The sequence below is a fragment of the Lynx rufus genome, unplaced genomic scaffold (genome assembly GCF_022079265.1).
Source record: "Lynx rufus isolate CCGP_SWC_20201006 ecotype Redwood Valley unplaced genomic scaffold, mLynRuf1.p SCAF_9, whole genome shotgun sequence".
Taxonomy (NCBI): domain Eukaryota; kingdom Metazoa; phylum Chordata; class Mammalia; order Carnivora; family Felidae; genus Lynx; species Lynx rufus.
The window spans coordinates 112,761,985-112,784,717 of NW_025814897.1; the positions used below are offsets into that span (position 1 = coordinate 112,761,985).

General features: G+C 63.6%; 1 protein-coding gene across 2 annotated transcripts in view; it reads right to left on the reverse strand.

The window, feature by feature from the left end:
* Nucleotides 1-1,233: 1,233 nt before the first annotated feature.
* SHANK2 (SH3 and multiple ankyrin repeat domains 2) overlaps nucleotides 1,234-22,733 on the reverse strand; it is a 431,931-nt gene continuing 410,431 nt past the window's right edge. For both annotated transcript variants that reach the window (XM_047071362.1, XM_047071363.1), the window contains 5 exons: nucleotides 17,076-17,206; nucleotides 15,907-16,018; nucleotides 15,059-15,079; nucleotides 11,277-13,686; nucleotides 1,234-1,804 (listed from right to left, as the gene is read on the reverse strand). In XM_047071362.1, the coding sequence (XP_046927318.1) occupies nucleotides 1,234-1,804; nucleotides 11,277-13,686; nucleotides 15,059-15,079; nucleotides 15,907-16,018; nucleotides 17,076-17,206 (3,245 nt within the window). The remainder of the gene's footprint in view (nucleotides 1,805-11,276; nucleotides 13,687-15,058; nucleotides 15,080-15,906; nucleotides 16,019-17,075; nucleotides 17,207-22,733) is intronic.

Sequence of the window (22,733 nt, forward strand, 5' to 3'; positions counted from 1 at the left end):
CCCACTGCGTGTTCTGGACCCTGGGTCCCGTGTGGACGGATGCCTCAGCCACCGGGTCCTCGAAAAGCCTGTCGTACCGGCCAGACTGGTGGGGTTCCCTGGCCTCAGAGAGCAGAGGGGCGGTCTCGGCAGAGATGCTTACCCTTGGCCGGGCTCAGAACAGAGGTCACTGTGCCCCACCCGGCACCCGGGGAAGATGCCGTCTCCCCCACAGCAGCACATGCCCGCCATTAGCCTTGTGTCTCCCCCTCGTGGTAAAGTGGACGCTCACCTGCTCTGATCTTTGCAGAACGAGACACGCTTTCCATTTTAAAAACGTGCGAAAGGCAGAGAATCCCCTTCTCACCGCGCCGGGGACGCTCGGCGGACAACTCCCCGCTCTTCCCCTAGAAGAGACCCAGGCGGCCGCGCACCGGCTGGCTCCCGGGGCCGGGCCTCCCCTCCTGCTCGGAATCGTGACTTTGTGCTTTGACTAACTCCACGTGACATCTGTTTGACCACTTTGGAATTATGCTAATAGATTTGCAGAAAGAAAGAAAGAAAGCTAAGCAAAGCCGGGCACGATCCCATCAGACTCCCCACCACGGCCAGGAACTTCCTGGCCAGAGAACCACGGATGCACATCGCGGGAGGAGGCGGGGTAAAGAATCCAAAGGAAAAAAAACAGATTCTCTACCTTTGGGGCCCAGCGAGGGGCACCGGAGAGACAGGCCTGGGGTGGCTTACCGCAAGCCAAGTGCAGGAAAGAAAGGAGCGAGTGAGCATGGAGTGTCCTCCCGGAGGCCGCGAACTGAGGCGGGCCGGGGGTGGGGGCGGGAGCTGCCCGGAAAGCAGAGGAGGGAGGTCTCGGGAGGTATCTGGAGCGCACCGGTGTCTGCCTGCGAGAGCCGGGCTCCCGCGCTAAACCGGCGGGGGCGTCCCTGGGACCTGGCAAAGGGAGGTCACCTGCACGCCGCGAGGCAGGCCGTGACTCTCTTTCCGTGGTGGCAGGACTCCCTCCCCTTGTCCCCCGCTGCACAGAAACAGCCCGTGAAGCCCCCGTGCAGAGTGGGGGAGCCGCCAGGCTTCCGCTCGGCCACACCCGGACACACTCGGCGTTTCTTTGGGTACCGGGAGACGAACCCGTGGAATGGGGTTGGCGCTCACAGACCGTGCTTGGCCGCCCGCGTATTTCAGTAGAAGCCCATCTCTACTTATAACAAGGAGTCTGTGAAGGTAAAGGAGCAGCCACCCTTATCTGTCCAGCAGCTGTTTCAGAGCCCTTTCTATGTTCATTCTGTGCCCGACCCGAGTCACCCCAAGGTCGATTAGGTCTTCCTTCTGAAGGTTTGGTAGGTGACTGCCATCAATCTCGTTGTCCATGAAGGTCTCTTTATGCTCACCCAAGTTGAGACTTTCCAGCCAGTCCGCCACGTCTGGTTTGGTCCACAGGTGCACAGGCTTAGTCGTGAAAGGCTTATTTGAGATTGGCTGTTGCAGTATGGAGGGGGACGGCGATCTGCTTCGTCCCGCTGGGTTCAAGCCAAACAGGTCCCCGGCCGGGGGCTGGCTTGGAAGGCTAAAGACCTCTGAGAGCGTGGGGGAAGGGACGGCAGCGGCAGCGGGCAGGGGGGCGGGCAGGATCTCCTTGTTCATCTCCGTTGGCGAGACCACGGGGCTCGGGGCGCGCCTCGTTCCTGAGGTCCTGCTCTCAAAGTCTGTGGGCCGGCTCTGCAGGGTGATGGGCTGCGAGGTCCCCGGGCGAACCGTGAAGGTGACCGTTGTGCTCCGTGTACCTGAGACGGTGCTCATGACCTCTGGGCTTCTGAAACGGCAACAAGAGAGAAGAGCGTCACAAGCCGGGTCGCGGCGCGGGGCCTGCGGGACGCAGGTCGCCGAGGAGGCGGCGGGAGACATGCTGAGGGCAGGCGCACTGGCAAGTGAGCGGACGACGCGCCACGCCAGGACCGGGGCAGGGAGGAAGGGGGCAGGAGGCAGAGTTCCGAGAAGACACCACAGCACACACGCCAAGGCCGCCCACCCACCTGGCCCTGCGCGGGGACGGGGGGGGGGGGAGCGCCTGTGCCGCGGGAGCAGCGAGAGCCAGACGAGGTTGGCCGCTGGGGCGCTTTTAAGGGCTCCCTCGAAGACCTGAGGTCGGGGCCTGAACGAGGTCCTGCTCCCTGGGTGCGATGTGTCTGGGGACATCACAGGTAGATCGCCAGCGGGAGGCGAGGATGTCTTTTGCCTCCATTTGGGCAGGTAGAAGGTAGAGCGCCCTTCGGGGGAGACTCTCTCTCCCAGCTGCCTGTCAGGCCTTCAGGCCCTGCTGCAGTGAGTGGGCAGCCCCACGCCTAGCTTGGGGGCACTTGGGGTTTGAGGAAACCGTCCACGGACCCTGAGAGCAAGCAAGGGGCGATTTGCCAAGACACAACCTGTACTGGGCCCGAGCGCTGTGACTTTGCCCAGCGTCGGCAGGGCCATTTTGCTGCGGGATGGGGTGGTTCGCTCGGCGGTCTCAGCCCTGCGTGAAGCCAGCGTGAGAGGCTCGCCGGTGGTGTGTCTGATGCTTGGCAAAGAAGCAGCGATCTGAAAGGAACCCCACTGTCCCGAGTGGCAGCGGGAGTCCCCCCCATGCCCTTCCTGTTGTGGCAGGTGCACTCCAGGGGCCGGGCCGGGGGCAGCCTCATCTTTGAGGTTCCGCCTGCACTGGCCCTGAGGGGGTGACGAGGCTGCATCGTGCTACCAGAGGAGGCTCTGGTCTGTGTGCTCGCCTGTGCAGAGGGGCCTTCTTAGGTGCAGCCCCTCACTGGCCCTGGCCAGGGCCCGCAGCAGGCCGTCCGGCCCCCGGGCTCCGGTTCACCTTCTTCCCTGCTGCCCCCAAACTGAAGGCATATCCGTGCCGCTGCCCGGGGACAGCCACAGCCCCTGGAGAGGCGGCGAGAGCAGCTGTGGGTTTCTTGCCTTTTGGGCTCATTCACGGGAGTGTGGATGGACCACCCGCCCCCTTCCAGAAAGATCCCGGCCAAACACCAGTGGGTGCGCGTTGTGAGCCTTTGTCTCCGTGTGTGAGCTGGGGTCCCCTCCCTCCCAGCCGGCGAGAGCGGGGGCCTGCTCGGGAGCGCGGGGAGAGTGGCACAGGTGCTAACGTGGTGGGCGGTGAAAACAGACAAGGACAGGGATGGGGGGGCCTCTATGAAGGGAGGGGTGAGCTGGGCACGCGGCCCGCTCTGCTTGCTCTCTGCCTCAGCTTTCCTTTTGCTGCTGTTTGTTTTCTCTGCCACTGATAGAGTTGGGTATAACCACCAGTCAGCTGCCTCGAGGCCTCTAAGCCTCGTGGCACTTCCCCACTCGGTGGCAGCCGTTGTGGCTTTAAGCACGGAATGCTGGGGCAGCAGTTGTCGAGGGACTCCCCCCCCCCCGCCCCGCCCCATCCACAGGCAGCTTCCTGGGGGGTCAGGCGCCCCAGGTGGGGTCTGTTAACCCGGTCGAGAAGCCCCGGGGGCTGTGGGTGCTGGTTATACCGGAGGGTAAAGACCACCCATGTGCTACTGCCAGGCTGGGCTACTCAGCATCAAGGGGGAGGAGCCCTGCTGGCGTCCGGCCCCCCACGCGGGGAGAGGGAACCGGCACCTCCCGTATCTAGATCCGGGTTCCCCAGGGAGGGGTCGGCTGTGGACGCAGCAAAGATTTAAGGAGAAGCCTGCAGATTCTGGTGCCCGAGCGGGTTGGAGAGAGCCCACTCCGGTGCCAGCCTGGGCCGCGGCTAACGCCGTGGGGTGCTCTTTAGCGCGGCCTCTCTGCCTGCCCCCCGGTGGTAGGGCACAGCGGCAGGGCCCATCTGTTCGGGGGAAGACCCGTTCGTTCTGCTGCGATAACAGCAGTTGAGCCAAGATGGTGGACATGAAATCACGAGTCAACGCAAGGCTGCTCCATCCAGAGGCGATCCGAGTTGGTAACTCGGGCCAAGGACCTTTGGGAGAGGACAGCCGTGCCGTGGAGAGTGGGCGAGCCTCCCACAAGAGCCCCCTTGCTCGGGCGCTGCCTCGCGGCAACAGTCCCGGGGTGCCTTCTCCCAAGGTGACGTGGCGTGGCGACGGCGCCCAGGACCCCGGCTCCGGGCGGCCCCAGCACAGCGGTACGGTGTGGGAGTCGGTCCCCAAGCCCGGGCCCCATGGCCAGGGCGTGGGGGCGTCTCTGAGCAGAGGCCGCTGGTCGGCACCGCTCGCCCACTGCAAGTCTCCCAACCGTCCTCACTTAGCTGGGAGTGTTCGTTTTCGAAGGAAAGCTCGCAGGCGGCTGCGTCTAGCGTCAGAGGCAAAGAGGAGGCTCCGCCACACACGGGTGGGCAGCAGGGAGGGACAGCAGCACACCCCAGAGGTCAAGGCAGTTTCGCGGGCGGCACTTACTTCTGCTCAGCACGACCCTCTTCTGTTAACACCCATCACGAGAGCACGTGAAAATGACAGAATGGAATGGCTTGAGACAACACTGCAAAATTAATTAAAATTAAAACAGAGCAGCTTCTTTCGACAGATGAAACGAAAGCAGTGGTACGGACACTGGCCGAGAATCTACTGATGCTCGTCCTTTTTGGCCAAGGAGGCAGGCCGAGTGGGCGGTCCACACGGCAGCCCAGAGCGGAGGATGAACACGGGCCTTGCTTTCGTGGTTACAATGGGAAATGCACGACCCTGCCTTCTGTGGCTTGGGAGCACGTAAGTACAGAGAAGACCGTCGTCAGGGAAAGCCTGTCAAGAAAGAGACAACACGGGGGACGCCTGGGTGGCTCAGGCGGTCGAGCCTCTGACTCTCGGTTTGGGCTCAGGTCACGACCTCCTGGTTCGTGAGTTCGAGCCCCAAGTTGGGCTCTGCGCCGGCAGTGTGAAGGCCGAATCAACGTGCCCTGTGCGGGAGGGCGCCCCTCGGGTTCCCGTGCTTTGCTGCAAATCTACACAGTAGGAGATGAGGGCCCGGCGGCTAACGATGGGGGGGACATCAGATCTGGCCACGTGTCTGGGGCCGGCCCCTGACCCCTGCGGGGTGTCGCCCCGGAAGGAGTAACCGGGAGAGTCGGAGAGGCAGAGTGAAGGCCGGCCCTGGGCTGGCCCATCCTGCCCTCCTCCTCGGTAGCTCTGTTACTCTCGGTTCCCCCACGCTGACAGTATTCACAGGATCCTCCTGGTTGCAGAGATCATTACGTTGCTAAGCAACTGCTGGGTTCCCGGGTGGAACACACAGGAATCTGTTGCCCTCGTTTGGAACACAGACACACACACGCGCACGCGCACACACACGCGCACACACACACTCTCCCTTGGATCAGCACTCTCTATGCCGCCTTTTAGATCAAATCCACATGGAAGCGGAATTAAAGCAAGAACTGAGAGCTGACCAGGGACACGCACAGAGACGTGCTGTTATGCCATCAGTCAGTACCGGGTACCTGGGATGGGGGAAGGCAAAGTCAAGTGGCTTTCTCACTGTGTTTACAAATTCCGTCTCCCTCCGGAACGATCACCGCTGAACGTGGGCCAGAGGCCGCTCAGTGACGACGGCTCGGCGTGTTTGCTGTCCGCGCTTAAGCTGTCTGCACAGCGTTTCGACAGGTGGGGCGTTACAGACACACGGGGGATGGGGAGGAGAACCAAGTCAGGACCAAGCCTGCCCGAGGTCCGAGCGCTGCCATCGGTGTCTCTCCCCGACTCCACGCCTGGGGCCTGTTGCTGCCTCTGATGCCCAGAACTCACAGCCACCCCGGGCCCTGAGCACCCCGAGGGCCCCAGTCTGTCTGCATCCGCCGGGCTCTGGCCCACAGTCGGTGTGCGGTGTCGTTGCTGGGTGGATGGCGGGTGGAGACAGTTAAGCTTGTTTCCTGATCGGCGTGTTAAGTGACATGAGCGAGGTTACAAGAGCCGGACCGGGTGCGTGAGCGGGTGCCTTGGGTCCTCCCGCCGGAACATTCACGTCCAAGCAGGTCAAGAAGGAACCCAGGGGGGCGCCTGGGTGGCGCAGTCGGTTAAGCGTCCGACTTCAGCCAGGTCACGATCTGGCGGTCCGTGAGTTCGAGCCCCGCGTCAGGCTCTGGGCTGATGGCTCAGAGCCTGGAGCCTGTTTCCAATTCTGTGTCTCCCTCTCTCTCTGCCCCTCCCCCGTTCATGCTCTGTCTCTCTCTGTCCCAAAACTAAAATAAACGTTGAAAAAAAAATTAAAAAAAAAAAAAAAAAAAGAAGGAACCCAGGTTTCAGGGAGAAGCATTCACCCCCTGATGCGTTCCCGCGGACCGATCCTAATGTCCAGACCGGAAAGAGAGACCCTAAGGACCAGACTTGCAACGGGAGGTCGCGTGAGCAAGGGGCAGCCCGCAGCCGGGCCGGGAGAACCCTCTTGGAACACGGTCTACGAGAAAACACACCGAAAGCAAATTTCGCGAGCCCCTGTGAGTAGCATTCGCCTAATTATCTGCACCGACATCCCCTTAACACTTCAATCGGGGGCCACGAGATGATAAAGCCGGCCTGACGGCACTGAGGTTATGAAAATGCCATTAAGCAGCTTCTGTTACTGAGCCAGGTTTGAAGTCTGTGCTCTGGGACCAGCTGGGCACAGATAATTTTTTAACAACCCAAATTGATTTATTTTAAAACCAGGAGGCTCTCAGGACCAATATTGCAGAGTTGCCGTAGAGCCGGAGGCAGGGGCCAGGCGAGGGCTGACACAGGGGGGGCGGCCATGTGGGGGCCTCAGAAGGGCAGCCAGGAGCTTGAGGGCCGCTTTCCCGATGACTGGGCCCTACTCACACCTCCAGGCAGCCTGGACCCCCACCCCCGGGGCCTCCAGGGGATGACTTTCCTCCCCCACAAGCCCATCTGTGTCTGGGCGGTGGGCAGGGCCAGGCCCACGTTACCGCTGGGCCCACCGAGAAGGGTAGGTGATCCAGAGGGGCCTGGGGACCCAGCTGATGCCAGGCCCTCCGGACGGGAGCCAGACGGGGATCCCCACCAGCTTGTGCTGTCCTTGTTCCTCCCGGCACACACAGGGTCACAGTGAGACTGACTTTCCGGGGCCATGGGGATGCTGGGCAAAGAGCAGCGTGCGTATCTCGCTTTGGAAACGATGTCTGGGGCGCCACAGCGTGTAAGTCAGGCCAACGGAGCTGTTCTGCGTTCCTGAGGCCCTCGGCCTTCGAATCTACCCCCTCGTCTGTGGAGCGCAGGACCGCTGGCCTTTGCACGTGGACCCTGAAGCAGCTTGCTGAAGGGTACCTGTGCCACCACGAGAGCCGCCTGGCTGCCGGTAATCTTCATGACACGGAGATGAGGTCAGGCTAAGCCTGGAGCAAGCCCGGGATGGCCGCCGTTGCTCGGAACGCAGTTCCGCCACCCCCCACGGTCTGCCAGCCCTCTCCGGGGGCCTCAGTTTCTTCGGTGTGGAGAGCGCTTTCTGGCCTCTGGGCTTTGTGCTCGCGTCCCCGTGCCTGGGACGCTCCGCTCCTGGTTTTCCACACAGCTGGCTCCTTTTCGTATTTCAGGTCCTTCAAAGGTCCCTTCCTCAAGGACCTCAAGGACGGTCACCTCCTTCCTGCCCATGCGCACTCCGACTCGACTTGTGAATATACTTTCGTTCCTTTGTGGCACTTGCTGTGCTCTGGGTTTGTCTCATCACTTACTGTCTGTTTTCCCCCTCGCGAGCGCAGCTCCCCAGAGGAGAGACCTGGAACGTCGTCTGGTTCGGGGGTGGGTCCCAAGGCTCAGGAGAGACGATCACTAACCGTGTGTGTCTGCTGCTCAGTGTCCCAGGGCCCGGGCCCCTGCGGGCGTGGACCCCTCCTGCTCCGCTCGGCCCTCCGGCCTGGCACTGGTTCCTACCACACTGCAGCCCGGGGACTCACGGCCAGTGAGGCTTCCGGGCCCAAGGATGGTGTCCCGTCGCTTCCCAGCTCTGCCCTGGGGGAGCCTGCCCTCGCCACGCCACCTCCGGCAAAACGTCAGGCACTCCCCAGCGGGGAGAACACCACTCGTGGGGACCCTGCGGCGCAGTGGAGGGAGGGTGGCCGGGCCGGCACCCTGACTCTGAGCTTCCCGGGAGCGGCCGGGGCTCTGCCGCGTCCTCACCCACTCCCTGCCCTTTGATCTAGGTTGACACTCTCTTCAGAGTTGAGGCTGCTTCCTGGAAAAGTCAGCCTGGGCGGCTGAAGGCGCCCTTTCCCGTGAACTGCCTGCCTGGCGGGGTGTTTCCAGGTGGTCCGAGGAGGCGCCTCCCACGATAGTACGCGGGAAGGCTGCCTGCTCACCTTCTTACCAGGTATTCGTAATCAGACACCCCCAGACCCGTGTCCTCTCCGATCTCAGGGAACGGACACACGTGTCCCCCGTGAGCGAGGGCCTGTCGCTCTCGTCGCCCCTGTCCCACCCTGGGCTCTGGTGAGAAGTGAGGGTCTCACCGCACTTGTTAAGAAGGACCCGAGGGGGCAGGTGACCCCAAAGGGGTGAGCTCCGAAACTCGGCCCTCTCTCGGGAGACCACACCGCTTCTGTGGGGATGCGATTCGCGCACACGGCCGCCCCTCCGTCTGCCTAGAAGAACCTTTCCCTGTCCTCAGGAGGACGCCCTTCATCGCGGGCCTGGGCCTCACGCCGCCAGGGCCGTGCCGGCAGGAGCCTCGAGATGCATGTAGACGTGGCAGGGAGCGTCCTGGCGGGTGAGTTTGCAGGCTGTGTCTGCTCCCCAAACGGGCAAATACCCAGGTCTGACAACCAAGGCAAGACCCAGCAGGGGAGAGGCCTGCCCCGGGGACAGACCCGCAAGCGAGGGGGCAGCCCGGCCTCCCCTCCCGTCCCCTGCCCAGCAGCTGTCACCAGCCTCACCCTTGTCAGCAGCCCATATCCACTTAGGGCTTTGCCTGGTGAGGCCGTGGGATCAGCAAAGCCTCGGGAGCCGGCAGAGTGCCCAGTTTAGTGCCCAAAGGCAATGACTTTCCTCTCCGTCCTTGGGCCTCGGGGCCATCGGCTGCCACCGACATCAGTGCCAGCCTTGGCCGAGAGCAGAGGATAGGACGCCAGCTGCGGGTGCTCACCGGTGCCGGAGGCCGTCTGGTGACCAGCAGAGAGCTGCCTTGGGTGTGCGGCCGGGCTCGGGCGAGCCACCCTCGGCGAACTCAGCCCCGCGGGCAGTTGGCCGGCCGCGCCTTCCTCCCAGGCTGTTCTCTGGCTCCTCCAAGGGCGCAGGAGTCGGACCCTGAGACGCCCCCTGGGTCAGAGGTCGGGCTCTCTGCCTTCCGGTGGAATACCCTGGCCAGGCGCTCCCCCTCTCGGCCTCCGGTTTGCTCCTGTGCTCACCGGGCAGAAGCTCAGGCCCCGCAGAGCACGGGGCCCGGCATCTGGTGAGGCCTCAGTAGGTGCCAGCTGATGTTCGCGTTGTGAGTGAATTGGGTTATAAATAGCAGAACGGACCGGGGGCGGCTGTCCTTGGCTCCTGAGCACCGCTTGGAGGCGGTCCTGCAGCAGCTCTCCAGAAATCCGGCGGGTTCCGCCGGGTGACGTGTGCCCCGAGGCCCCTCCCCGCTAGGGGAGTGCGGGCGGGGAAGCCCTGGGGAGGCGCAGCTCGACGCCCGCTGCCCCCGACCCCCGGGGGGGCTCACCCGGTTGGGGAAGGCACGGAGGAGGCCCCTGGACCGGGGAGGGGAGCCTCGGCAGCCTGAGCCCTGGACTCCTCCCTCGGGACCCTCCCGTGCGTGCTCAGACGTGGCTAAGGAGGCGAAGCGCCAGGCGGAGACCTCAGCCCGAGTCCCCGCTCGGCCTCCCGCCGCGCACGGGGACCTGCCACTCGGCGTCTCGGTCACTCTTCCTGGAGAATGGGTACAGTCCCTACCTGCCCCCCTGCTCCCCAGTCAGTATCCTCAAGATGCTTCGCTCACATGCCAGCACCCGGTACGGTGTGAAACACGGGGAGAAAGCATCCGAATACTTGTGCTCTCACGTCAGGGAGCGATGAAGAGCTGTACTGTTACCTAAGGGGAAGGGGCAAAACCGACCGCTTTTAAGTCCTTTAGGACTTTTGAGTTTCTAACATTTGAAGTTGTGTGTAGACGTCTACCAGAAACGGGGTCTTCCGCGGACTCTGTCTTCAACTGGCGGTACTGTTTGAACCTCACAGTTGGTGGTGGATTCTCTATGCAAAGACGGCGTGTTACCGTGCTGCTTCTTTCTACCACGGCCGGCCAATCGGTGTTTCTCCCGGGTGTAACGCGAGCCACGTGAGAAATTGATTTACGTCCATATGGAAAGACAGCTGGGGAAACTGGCTCTTGGCCCGCACGTGCAGGCCCAACCACGGCGTGGTGTTGCTGGTTAACGGCCCAAGACGTGTGAGTCAAACGCCTGTCCGACGGGAGTACGGAGAAGACGGGTCAGTCAAAGCGTCAACACCTAGGCGCGGACGTCGGAGGAGGCCAGCAAACAACGGGCTCCCGGGACAGCGGGGGGAGCGCCCGGCACCCCCAGGGTCTGGGCAGAGGCTCCAGGCAGAGAGCCAGCGGCCCGCTCTAGGGCGTGGCGTGCCTGGGCAGAGCCTCACAAGCGGCCCCTCACATTCTACCCCCAGCCGCGACGGCAGCACCTCGAACTCTGTGTCAGACTGTGACCGGCTACCCCGTGGGCAACCGGCCGCCTCCTTCCGTGACGCCTGCCAGCCGGGATGGGAAGGGCCGGCGGGGGGGGCTGCCATTTCCCTCCGAGTTGACTAGTGAAGCCACAGCCTGGCACCTCCCCAGCCCTCTGGCCGGTCGGCGACGGGAGGAGGCGAGAAGGATCCGTGCACGCTTCACCACACACGCGCACGTGTGCGCGCCCCGACCTGCTCACCCTCCATGGGCACGGTTACTCCCCTGCCGCCAGCTTGGTGGAGCTCACCCGTTTTGGCTTCTGCGAGGCTCCAGAATGGCCTTACGGGGCGGGGGGAGGGGTGGGGGTCCCGGCAAGGATCTGGAGAGCACGGAACCACAGGGAGCAGCGCTCCTCTTTGGAAGCCAGGGCAGGGATGGTCTGCCGTGGCTGGCTGCCTTCTATCTCAGGTCTTTACGCGGGAGAGCCACGTCCTGCCAGCGTGGATGCGGTCCGCACTCGGCTGTGCCGGCGTCCAGGAGAGGAGGGGAAAGGGACGCAAGCGTTGTGTAACAGGTGTGGCCCGCGCGTGTCCGCTCCGGCTCCTCCCCAAGGGCACTTCCTGGCCAGCACTGACTGGGCGAGGTGGGAAGGCCGGCAGGGGGCAGTCTCTGTCTAAGCCGACTGTGGGACTTACCTGGGAGCGAGGCTGGCGGGCTTGGTGCCCGTGGGCGAATCCAATGCTTCCCCCGGCTTGGCCGATTTCTCTCGGTTCATTTGCTGCAGGATTGAGTTCAATTCGCTGATCACGTTTGCCTTCGGGCCCGAGCGGATCGGGCTTCTGACCTCCGAGACGTCACCCCACAGCTTGGAGGTCCTCGGCGGCGTCACCTTCGCGGCCCCAGGCTGGGCGCTGCCCGGCGGGGGCGGGGGCGCCGGGGGAGGGATGACGAAGCTGTCCACATCTTCTTCCACCAGCGCGTCCTGGTAAAGCGCGTTGCTCTTGGGAATGATGGGCTTGACTTTTGGCTTCGGAGGCACCGGGGGCTTGTCCACCGTAAACGCCTGCCCGTCCGCATAGACCGTGCAGGTGTCCACGTTGTCCCCGCCCTCGGACGACAGCGTGGACATGCTGGACACCGTGGACACGGTGCTGGTCGTCTCGAGGTGGTGGTCGCTGCTGCTCCGGCTGTCCACCTCCTCGATCCCAGAGTCCGTCACGGCGTCAAAGTTCTCGGGGGGTGGCAGGAACGAGGCGGGCAGGCAGTTGGAGAGGCCGGCCGGCTTCTTACCGTCCGCACAGTTGGCCGGCTGGCTGGGGTTCAACGGAGGGGGCTGGGAGGCGTCGTGTTTCTTCTGCTTGACCAAGTCCGTGAGGGCGGGGACGGAAGCGATGCGGTCATCGGGGATATCAAAACTATTTGCAAATTCCAGGGGGGGAGGCAATGGCTCTGTAAAAATAAAATCCTCGTCCAAGTCCACGGATGCCAGAGGGGGAGGAGGGATGCGGAATGGCAAGATCACCGCCTCTTCCACGGAGCCCGCCGCCACGATGGTCCTGCCGGGCGCGGCGGCGGCGGGCTCGGGGCTGGCGGAGATCTGTAAAGCACCTTCGGTTTCGGGAGCGCCTTCTGGCACCTCGGACAGCGGGCTGTCTGGCTTGGCCTCCGCGTCGGCCTTCTCTTCCTCTTCCTCCAGCAGGCGGTCGGTCTTGGCGGCGTCCACGGTGTGGACCATCAGCAGGCCGGCCGACCTCTGCTGGGACGTGTCCACGATGTTGATGAGCATGTTCTTCTTGTCCTCGCCCTTCCGGTCCTTGCCCAGCTCGGTCTCGTACTTGTTCTCCGTCTCCTGCCGCCTCAGGGGCCCCCGCGTGTTCTGCCTGGCGACGGGAGGGAAGCCTGCTTCCACGCTGGGCCGCATTTTGGTATCGATGTAGAGAGGTTTGTGGAGGTCGGCCTTGGGGGCCTCCCCCTTGGAGCCCTGCTGCGACTCCTTCATGGCTCGGTCCCTTGCGGAGAGCGCCAGGGCCAGCGGGGAGCTGGGGTCCAACAGCCGCCCCGTGAGCGGGTGGACGTAGTTCTCGGGGCCGGCCGCGCTGCCGCCCTTGGGGGGCACCGCGGGGCCGCCGTCGGGGCCCTTGGCTTTGGACGTGGAATTGAGCGGCCTGCCGGCCTCCCCCTGAGCTGCGGCCTCGCCTCCGCCCGCGAAATGGTTCTCGGGCTCCCTGGGCGCCGCCCCCGGCGCGGGCAGCGACAGCGGCTCGGCGCCACCCTCCTCGCCGAAGTCGGCCTCCTCGGGGAAGTTGGAGGAGCGCACGCGGGGGGCGGGCGGCCCCAGACCCACGTCCTCGTCCCCCAGGTCCGTGGACAGGAAGGCCGGGGAGTTCCTCCTGGCCTCCAGCCGCTTCTCCCGGTCGCGGACGGCCCCGGCGATGGCGGCGGCGAAGGGGCTGCTGACGGTCAGGCTGTCGTCCGGCCGCAGCTGGCCCGGCTGCTCGGAGGCCTGGGGCTCGATCTCGGTGCTGCTGCCCTGGCTGCTTTTCCCGCTGCTGCTGGTGGAGGGCTCCTTCACGATGATGGTGGGGATCGGAATGGAGCACGTCTTCTCGGGGCTGTCCTCCACGTTGGACTGCTTCACCAGCATGCCCTTCCGCCGGGCGGGCTTGGCGGGCACGTACACGGCCTTGCTCGCCACCCTGCCGACCTCCGAGTACGGGTTTTCGGGCATCTGGCCCCGCTTGCTGCGGAAGTTGGCCTGGGCGGCGGCGCTGCGGCTGTAGAGGTCCTCGGAGTCCAGGGAGTAGCGGTCCAGCTCTCTCCTGTAGTACAAGCCCTTGTCTCTCATCACCGTGGCCACCGTGTCCGAGCGGGCCGCGGGGGGCACCTTGGCGGCGGCGTTCTGATTGAACGCCGGCTTGATGGTCCCGTAGACTCTCGGGGTCGGGGACTTGGGGCAGTTGTAGGCGGTGGGGGAAGGGGGCGGCGGGGACGGGGGCACGGACTGTGGCGGGGGAGGGATGTCCTCCGAGGTGTCGGGCATGGACAGGCTTCTGGTGAACTTCAGCATCGGAGGGGCCAGAAACTGACGCTCTTCCTCCGTTATTCCTGCAAAAGGAGAAGGCAGACTCAGCTTTAGGCCGTGACGGCAGCCCCCCACCAAGCCCCTAGGCCGGTGCGCTGCCCTACGTCTGGCACACTCACAGGGGAGCACTTGTTCACGGAGCACAGCACAGGCCACAACGCCAGGAGCTTACGGGGCCCGTCCGAGCCCCCCCGCAAGGAAAAGAAAGGGAAAAGGAAAGAAAGGGAAAAGGGGGAAGGCACTGGGAGGCACTGAGTGCGTGCTGTTGAGATGTTCCGCTTGTGGTGCCCGGAGCAGAGGTGTGAGCGACGCGTGGGGCCGCGGCGGGGCGCCCGGGGCAGCCAGCCGCATGTGTGCGCGCACGTGCGTGCGGGGCGAGCGTCGGGACTGGGCTGGATCGGGACGCATCTGTCCTTTCGGGCCTGGCCCGGGCCCGGGGCGTGGGGTCTGGGGGCCGACACCGTCACGCTGCCCATGGGAGATGAGGGGGAGGGTGCCACCGCATCGACTGACGTGCCGTGGCTGGTGCTGCGGCCGAGGGGCGATAGAGCCGGCCTCACCCCCTGTGACAGGGACCCGTTTTGTTGCCTGACTTCTCTGGGCCACCCAAGGGCTTGAGGGTATTGGTGCTCCCGGGCCATCAGGGACACACGGCCACGGGGGGAGGGAGCCCAGACTCCTCCTTAGCCCAAGCCGGGAGCAGCTTCCTGAGCAGACCCTGGGCCACTGGCCCCAGGAGCCCGTCCGGGTCCCGCCTAAGACCCTCTGGGCCGGGGGGGTTTCCCAGCATCACGATTAAGTGGGGTCGACATTCAGCTGACTTGGCACAAAGTCAGGTCACGTCATAGGCAGGACCCCACCTGACGAAGCAGCGGATGATGTCGGGTGTGAAAGTGCTGAGGGGCCCGGCATGGCGATGGCCCCAGTTCTGTGTGTGGGCCGGCTGGGCCAGGCTTTCCAGACCCTCTTTCCAACAGTCCGAGGTATCGAAACATCAACAGAATGCACTCGAGGAGACGGAAGCGAAACACAGACACAGACACCGACAGATGGGAGGCACTGGGGTCTCACTCGGTGGGGGGGGGGGGGCATGCGGGTTGCTCAAGGAGGTAACAGAATGGATTACTTCAAATCAAAAAACTTGTAGGACAAACTACGGTAACTTATTCTAATGAAAATCTCCATTCGATAGGGGTATTCCCAATTTAACGTACTCCTGTGGGAGGGCGTTTTGGCATCGAACAGACGGATTTCTAAAAGGCCTTCTCGACCAGTCGCTAACACGTGGGTCGCCCGACAACTTTCCCAAGGAGTCGTAATTTAAGAATACGCCTTAAGGAGTAAGTATAGGGGTTACATTCAGATTACAGATTCGGAAGCGTAAGGTTCACTAACCTGATAGAAAGATTCTGCTGTCTGACAGGAGGAAATGAATTGTTATTAAGCAGTAACAGAGCCAGCGCACAAAGTGGCGTCTACGCTACTCTGCGGTGGCCCTGAGCTCTTGGGGAGGGCGGGTTTGAGGAGCAGCGGACTGGGAGCCACCTCACGCTAGTGACCGAGGAGCCAGGCCTCCGATAACAGGAGGCGCTTCCAGAAATCACCCGCAGCGTCCCTGAGGGCCGGCCTGGGGCCGCCGGGTCCAGCCGGGTCCGGCAGTGGCCCAGCTCCTCTGAGGCTTTACACGGTACAGACAGCGTCGGGTTATCGCACGGGGGGCTGTCCGGCAGGGTCACGTTCGCCATGCCCGGAAGTGCCCGTAGGTATCGCTGGGGCATTAACAAGAAGGCACGCGGCTTTCCACGACACGCAGTACATTGAGTTTGTCGGCGTTCTAGAACGTGGCCCACCCACCCTTAGAAGTGTGTCCGCTGAGCTCACCCGCTTGAAACGTGGCAGGGACCGGGCGGTTCGGGGGATGTGGGGATCGCGTTGAGCGGGCGACCACCTCCACCTGCCACTCTGGTCCCCGCAGGGCGGTGGAGGGGGCTTCCTAGGCTGCCCTGGGCCACCCTCCGCCTCCCTCCTGGCGCGTGCCCCGTCACCCCGCTGGCATTAGCACGGCCCGCTCGGCCCGCGAGGCTGGATGTCGTTTCCAGCAGGTAGAAAAGTTTGAGTCTGTGTGGGGGTCTAAAGGGCCCCCCCGGTGGGTGGGCCCCAGGGGGCAGCTCTGCCCGGGGGACTCTGAGGGCTTCTCTGAGAGCCAGGGGGCAACCTCTGTGGGTGGAGGCCATGCTTCTTACCTATTGATTTCTGCCTTCGCATCGTACCTCGGGGGAGGCCCAGAAACGGGCCTTTCGGGCTCCCAGGAACAGTGGGCGTCATGACGGCGATCCCCTGTCGTTCGTACACGGACTGCAAACCAGAGACCCCGGAGTGAGACGAGCCCCGACCAGCCCCACCCAGGGCACCCGGGCCCGGAGGGTGACACGGAAGCACCTGTGCCCACCTGTCACACGGCTTCCCGTGCTGCCCCCCCAGGAGCAAGCCGTGTCCAGCCGAGGCCGGCAAGACATACCAGCCTCAGGGAGCCGGAAGAGGCTCTTGCTGGGCACTCCCCACCCCCCCCCCCAGCTCCTGGCCTCTAAATGCCAGGGTGCCCCGTGGAGCTGTGGACTGGCCGACACGTCTGAGAAGGGGCCGCGGCAGACGCTCGGTAGGAAAGCGCGCACAGCGGGTGGGCAGTGCAGGAGTCTCCGTTTCCCTCCTCCACAGGATGGGTCAGGAACACCGGCTCACGGCACGGGACAGGGTGAGCCAGGTACGGGGGGCGGGTGAGCAAGCACAAGGACTGCCCTGGAGCCCCAAGGCCAGCGGCGCCGGCACGGACCTGCGGCAGGTGGGCTGGCCCCAGGGGAGCTTAGCTCCCCTCGTGCACTTGGGAAACGGATTCCCCGTGCAGCCGCCGCCCAACCCGCCGCTTCCTCGTCTGTAACGCTGGGCTTGCTGGCCGCCCCCCGGTTGGCGGCACCGGAGGCGGCTGAGCCCGGTGGACACGTGAGCATCAGCTCGTTGGCATCCTGTGCTCAGGGCCCCAGGCCGTCTTCCTAGAGCACCCTCTGCCCGGGGTCTGGGGCCCGAGGCCGGGCCGGACAGCGTCTGGGCCACATGGGGCTTAAGATGCGGTGAGAGGCCACAAACAAGGCGGGCAGCGAGGATGGGGAGACGGGGCTGGGGCTGGGGGCTGACCCCGCAGTGGGGCGGCCCAGAGCTTGTGGGATTACCGCCCGCCCCCCCCCCCAGCCCCGGGGTTCTGGCGGGGATGGGGGTCCCACACCAGCAGGTGGGTCTGTTCTAACGTGCATTACGCCAGGCTGGCCTGTGCAACGGGCGACGTTTCCAGGTGTTACCGTAGGTGAGAGCTGTCACTGCAGGGACGGCCCGCCCGCCTCCCCGGGGCACGGCCACTCACGTTCATGTCGGAGACGGATGGGAAGCACCGGCTGGTGGGCCGCTGCTTGATGGTGGCTACCCTGGACTCCACGGCCACGTTATCAGCAGTGCGGGATGGCTTGGAGGCTGGGACAATCTCGTCGGGCTTATCTGCAACGTGAACACGACGGTGGGAACGGGCGTCAGTGACCGGAGCCCCTGAAACACCACCGGGGGCTGGCTTCTGACAAGGTGCCCTCCGCACGTGAACAGCCACTCAACTGCTCCGGCCTCCAAACCATGCAAGCGGGCGCTCGTCACCGCGGTGTGGGTCACGCATGCGTCTCTGTGCCACATGCACTCGCAGCGACGCCAAGTCCGTTCCCAAGCCCTCACCCCGGGCAGGCGCACGCGGACAAGACTCTCAGTGACACAGCCTCGGCCCCCGAGGCCTGCAACTCCCTGAAAGCCAAGTCTTCACCGGAGCCGCTTTGTTTTCGCTGCTGGACGTACTCTTGGCCGCGCCAACTAAACCAGGGTTTGGGATCGTTTCCTCTTTAAAAGCTCAGAGGCATACGTAGGTGCTTTGCCACAGGTTGTGGCTGCCGGGCTGTAAGGCCCTCGCGCCCGGGGCTAGAGGTGGCGGGCACAGTCAGGTGGCCGTCGGGATTCCCAGCCGCCAAGCCCGTGCTGCGTGGGGGACACCCAATTTCCCAACAGCACAACATTCTTACTTCTTGGTGAAAAAGAGAGTCAAGGGTTAGTGATGTGTAATTCTTACAGATTAAAAACTTTTTACGATTTAAATGTAAAACATCATTACAACTTTTGGAAAACGTGAAAACTCCAGCGGGGCCTAGGATCGCCCACAAGCCCTTGCTTCATCTGTAGGAGGTCTGAGACCCCGCGGGGCCTTGGGGCCCGCCCTCCCGGAAAGACTACGGCCCAGTTGGCGCAAAGCCAGCGCGAGGCGGTGCCTGATGGGAATATCCCATTTTGGGCCTCGTGAGGCCCGGCACCGTCCTTGCCCCCCATCCCCAGGACGCACAGGCCTGGACGTGTGGTCATGTGGACGTTCCGTCCACAAGCCCGAGGCCTTCTCCTAGCAACCCCGATCCTTTCTGGGGTCTGGCGACTCCCCTCGAAGTGCCTGCTGTCACGAAGAGACTCCCAGGCCCCTGGAGTCTCACCCAGACCCAGAGCTGTCAGGCCAGGGTGTGAGGCTTGGGGCGTCTGCTCGTTCCCACTGGGCAGGACAGCCACTTGGAACAACAGGGGCTTCCCAAGAGGAGCTAGTCCCCTGGAAAAGCCCCCCCCAGAGCCACCCACACCAGGGTCCCCATAGAGGAACTGCAAAAGGGAGGAGGTGTGTGGGGTGGGGGAGGGACGGGGGCCAGGCAAACAAGCAGCCACCAGGGCCACCCCAGCCTCACAGACCACCCAGCAGGTGGGCCTCTGACATCTGTGACCAACTGCTCACAAGACTCCTGGGTCCAGACCTGTGTCCTGGACTGGGGGTGAGCAGACTAAGGCCCTTGGGCCAGATCCTGACTGCCAGCAGGCAGACACTCCCCCTGCGTGCAGCGATTACGTTTTTGGTTTTTTTAATGTTTATTTTTGAGAGAGACAGAGACAGAATGCGAGTGGGTTGGGTTAGGGTCAGAGAGAGAGGGAGACACAGAATCCGAAGCAGGCTCCAGGCTCCGAGCTGGCACAGAGCCCGACGCGGGGCTCGAACTCACAGACCGTGAGATCATGACCTGAGCCGAAGTCAGATGCCTGACTGACTCAGTCACCCAGGCGCCCCTGCGATTACATTTTTAAGAGGCTGTTAAAAGGAGGGGAAGGAGAATGTGCCACAGAGAGCCCGTGGCCTGCAAAGCCAAAACCCTCACTGTCTGGAAAATACCTGCCCCCTGGCCCGGACCCTGTCCCAGTTTACCTGCCCGGGCGCCCCGGGCGCAGAGGGTTCTGGCCGAGCCGCGTTGAGAAGGCCCTTCCCCCTGACACACGCGCATTCACGTCTCCCCCTCGTGAAGAGAAGACCCACTCCCTCCCTGTGTCCTGCCCTGCGGTCCGGACTGGTCGGCCAAGGGCACGTCCTCCTCGTCATGGGTGCTAGGGAGCATCAGCCCCTTAGGGAGTTGGTCAGAGACACTTATGTCTCTGGGCCACTTGCAGCCACAGTCACCGTGTCCCCAGCCCGCCTTCATCCTCACGGCCCACGGAGCTGTCCTGTCCTCAGCCGTGCTTAGGGCCCCGGGAGGCGCCACTCACCCCCTCCTGGCCACCAGCTGCTGCTCCTTCCCTCTGCCGGGTCCCTGTCCCTGCCGCTGTGCTGTGCACACCCCACGGTCCCGGAAAGCTGCTTCCTCTGGGGAGCCGTCCCACCTCTGATCTGGGCAGGGATTCCTTCGGTGGCTGGGGTTTAACCTGTTTCTGTGCCGGACCCCCACCCCGCCCCTCCGGCCGGGCCTCGCTCCCTTGACCGTGGCGCGGGGTCCCCTCACGGACGTGCTCAGGTGGCGCTTGGCTGGCCTCCTTGGTCTTCGTGGCCTGTCCCTGGAAGCTGGGCCCCTGGTGCTGGCTGTCGGCTCGTTTCAGCTTGAGCTGCGGGGAGTCGGGTGTCCTCGGGGCTGGGGGCCCGTCCTCGGGCTCGGGCCGTCTCTCCAGGTCCGGCCTTGGTCGCAGGGCATGCCACTCAGTGGGGCTCTGCCGGGCCTCCGGGATGTGGAGGGCGTGCCACCGAGCCACAGAAAGAGCGACTGGAGGCCAACACTCATCCCGTGGGAGGCACCGTACGGGGCGGGGGCCCCAGGGCAGGATGCTCTCCTGTGACGCAGAGCTAACCAGCAGCACCTTCGACAGTCTCCTGTTTCTAGCCGTTCCTTTGGTGTTAACCCCCTTCCTCCAAGCGGACGGGAGGTTCACCCTAATTTCCCAGCAGGCCGAGGGGCTGCTGCCCGGTATCCGAGTAGCGCCTGGACTCTCTTCACGAGCCGGAGTAAGCAGGGAGCCCGCTGTGATCTTGGAGCCCCAGGGCGCGTGGCAGGCACCCCAAAAATACACCTTCAGTCATGGGCGGGCATAGGTGAGGCAAAGACCCCGTGTCGGGAGCAGTGGTCCCTGGTGGCAGTCCTAAGCACCTCCTCTCCTTTCTGGCCGTTGGGGAGGGGAACGGTCCCGATCTGCGATGTTGAAGGTCACGCACCCGTGACCAGGCGAGCCGGCGGGTGGGAGCTGGGCCTCGCGCCGGGGTCTGCCGGCCCCCGCATCCCCACCCCACCCTGGGCCAGGGGTCCCGAGCCCTGAAGGGCGGTGGGCATCGGGATGGTCTGCCCGCTCCAGCCGGCTGAGAAGTCAGGGCACTGTCCACACCAGTCGCCCCGTGCTGAGAGGGGCGGGTCTGGGGGTGCCCAGAAGTGCGTGCCTTGGAGTCGTGGCCACCTTGAGTGGATGTCCTCGTCCTTGTTTTATTTATTATTAAAAAAAAGTTTTTTAAATGTTCATTTATCTTGGAGACAGTATGAGTGAGGGAGGGGCAGAGGGAGGGAGACACAGAATCCGAAGCAGGCTCCAGGCTCGACGCAGGGCTCGAACTCATGAACCTCGAGATCGTGACCTGAGCTGAAGTTGGACGCTTAACCGACGGGGCCCCCCAGGCGCCCCTCCTTGTCCTTGTCCTTGTTTTAAATCTTGGCCTTTGCACCTCCAGCCAAATGTTCTTTTGAACCAGAACACCAGAGTTCTTGGGTTGTGGGGGGTACGGCCGGGAACGATTGCTTTCAGTGACAGCCATTAAATGTGGTTTGTGCGATTCAGATGGGAACACGGACAGCCCGTGGCTTCCGCACGGGAGGCCTGGGGCTCCTCCTGGCTTGCGCCCACCTCTGAGGGTCTGTTTACCAGAACACGAAGGCTTTTAGGAAAAGCTGTGAGGCTGGAGTCCCACTTCTCGTTGTACAGTCTCCAGGTTATTGTGCTTCATTTAAGAGAGCCTGGGTTTGGGTCTCTATTCGGGGATAAAGAGGATTAGCGAACGCAGCCCCCTGCAGCCCTAAAATGAAGTGCTCTGCGGCTGAGAACAATCCCGCAGGCGCATCTTAAAAACCACCTAGCAGGGAGTTGAGGAGAAGCCTCTAGAAGCAGCCACGTGCTGTCATTTTCTAAGCAAACGTACGGACTGGGGTGATGCTCACCGTCCATAAACTGCCCGCTTCCTGGCGAGGGGGCAGCGTGTTTTAGGAGGGGAGGTGGCGTATTTGGCAAGAGCGGTTAGGTCCCCCGGGGAACCAGAGCAGGGACAGCCAGAGCGTCACAAGCCCTCACCCCCCACCCCAAACCCCCCAGCCCAGGAGCTCACCCTTGGCCACTGTCAGGCTTCAGCCAGTGCGCCCTGAGCCCTCGTTCCAGAAACCCACGTTCCACGAGCCAGACCCCGGGGGGAGGCGGTGGCTGTGGCCGGCTGGCCCACTTCTGGCTTAGTCTTCCCGGGAGGCCGAGAGGCGCGGGGAGGGGTCTTTGAGCCGTTCCCGGCCTGATGGCCCTGATGCGTCTCACACCTTCCAAGGGTCACGCCTGTGGGTGCAGGCAGCACCGGGGTCGCCCGGGGGAGCCGGGGCTGGGGGCCATCTCACTGGTGTGACAGTTTTCTAGAACCACCGCAAACGGTTCAGAACGAAAGAAGTTTGTTCTCCGTCGGTCTGGAAGCCAGAATTCCCGAATCAAGGTGTCCGTAGGATGTTTCTCCTCCTGGAGGCTCCCGGGGAGGATCCTTCCTGCCTCTTCCAGGTTCCGGGGCTCCAAGCGTTCATTCCTGGGCTGTGGCCGCGTCCCTCCAAACTCTGCCTCTGTGCCCTCCTCTGCGCGTGTCTGAATCTCTTCCTCTCTTGTGAGGTCGTGGTCATTGGCTCTGGGTCCACCCCGATACAGTGCAGCCTCAACAGGCTCACATCTGCAAAGGCCCTGTTTCCAAATAAGGTCCCTTTCTCAGGTTCTAGCTGGACGTGGGTTTTTGGGGGGACGCTATTCAACCAGTATGTTGTAAAAGCTTGTTTTCCCCCTGTTGCACATGGCCCTGGAGCATGGGGAATACTTCTGAGCTTAGACCGGTCCCCTGGAAGAGACTGGCAGGTTCTGAGCTTAGACCGGTCCCCCGGAAGAGACTGGCAGGGGCAGTGTGCCAGAAGCATTCTCTGCATGCCCACCAGCGTCCGATGCTCCAAGCTCTGTGAGGCCGGACTGTCCACTCCCTCGCTGCGCAGTGAGTGTGGGCCGCTGGAGCGCCACACTGCACCCCACAATCTCCCCAGCCCCGTGGACTGCTCACACAGGAGCTGGGTGGACCACGGCCCCGGGGCAACTTTGGGGTCTTGCGTGCACACTGTCTCCCGCACCAGCTGGGGTCAGGAAATGTGGGGGAGGGGCATTTGGTCTCAAATTGCCTCCAGTTTTCCCTGCTGTTCAAAGCCAGGTGGGTCTCCACCCTCCAGGACTCCCTGTCTCCTGTGCCCGTGCTGGCCACAAGGATTGTGACTCCTGTCTTTTCACACGGTCCAGGGTGGCTGCTGGAGGCGCCCCCCCCCTTGACAAAGGACCTTCTCGGCCAGCTCGGTCACGGCAGTGAAGTCCCGGGAGCCCACGCCGGGGTGCCTTATTCAGGATGGTGTGGCAGACAGAGGGGTCGTCCCTGGGGCAG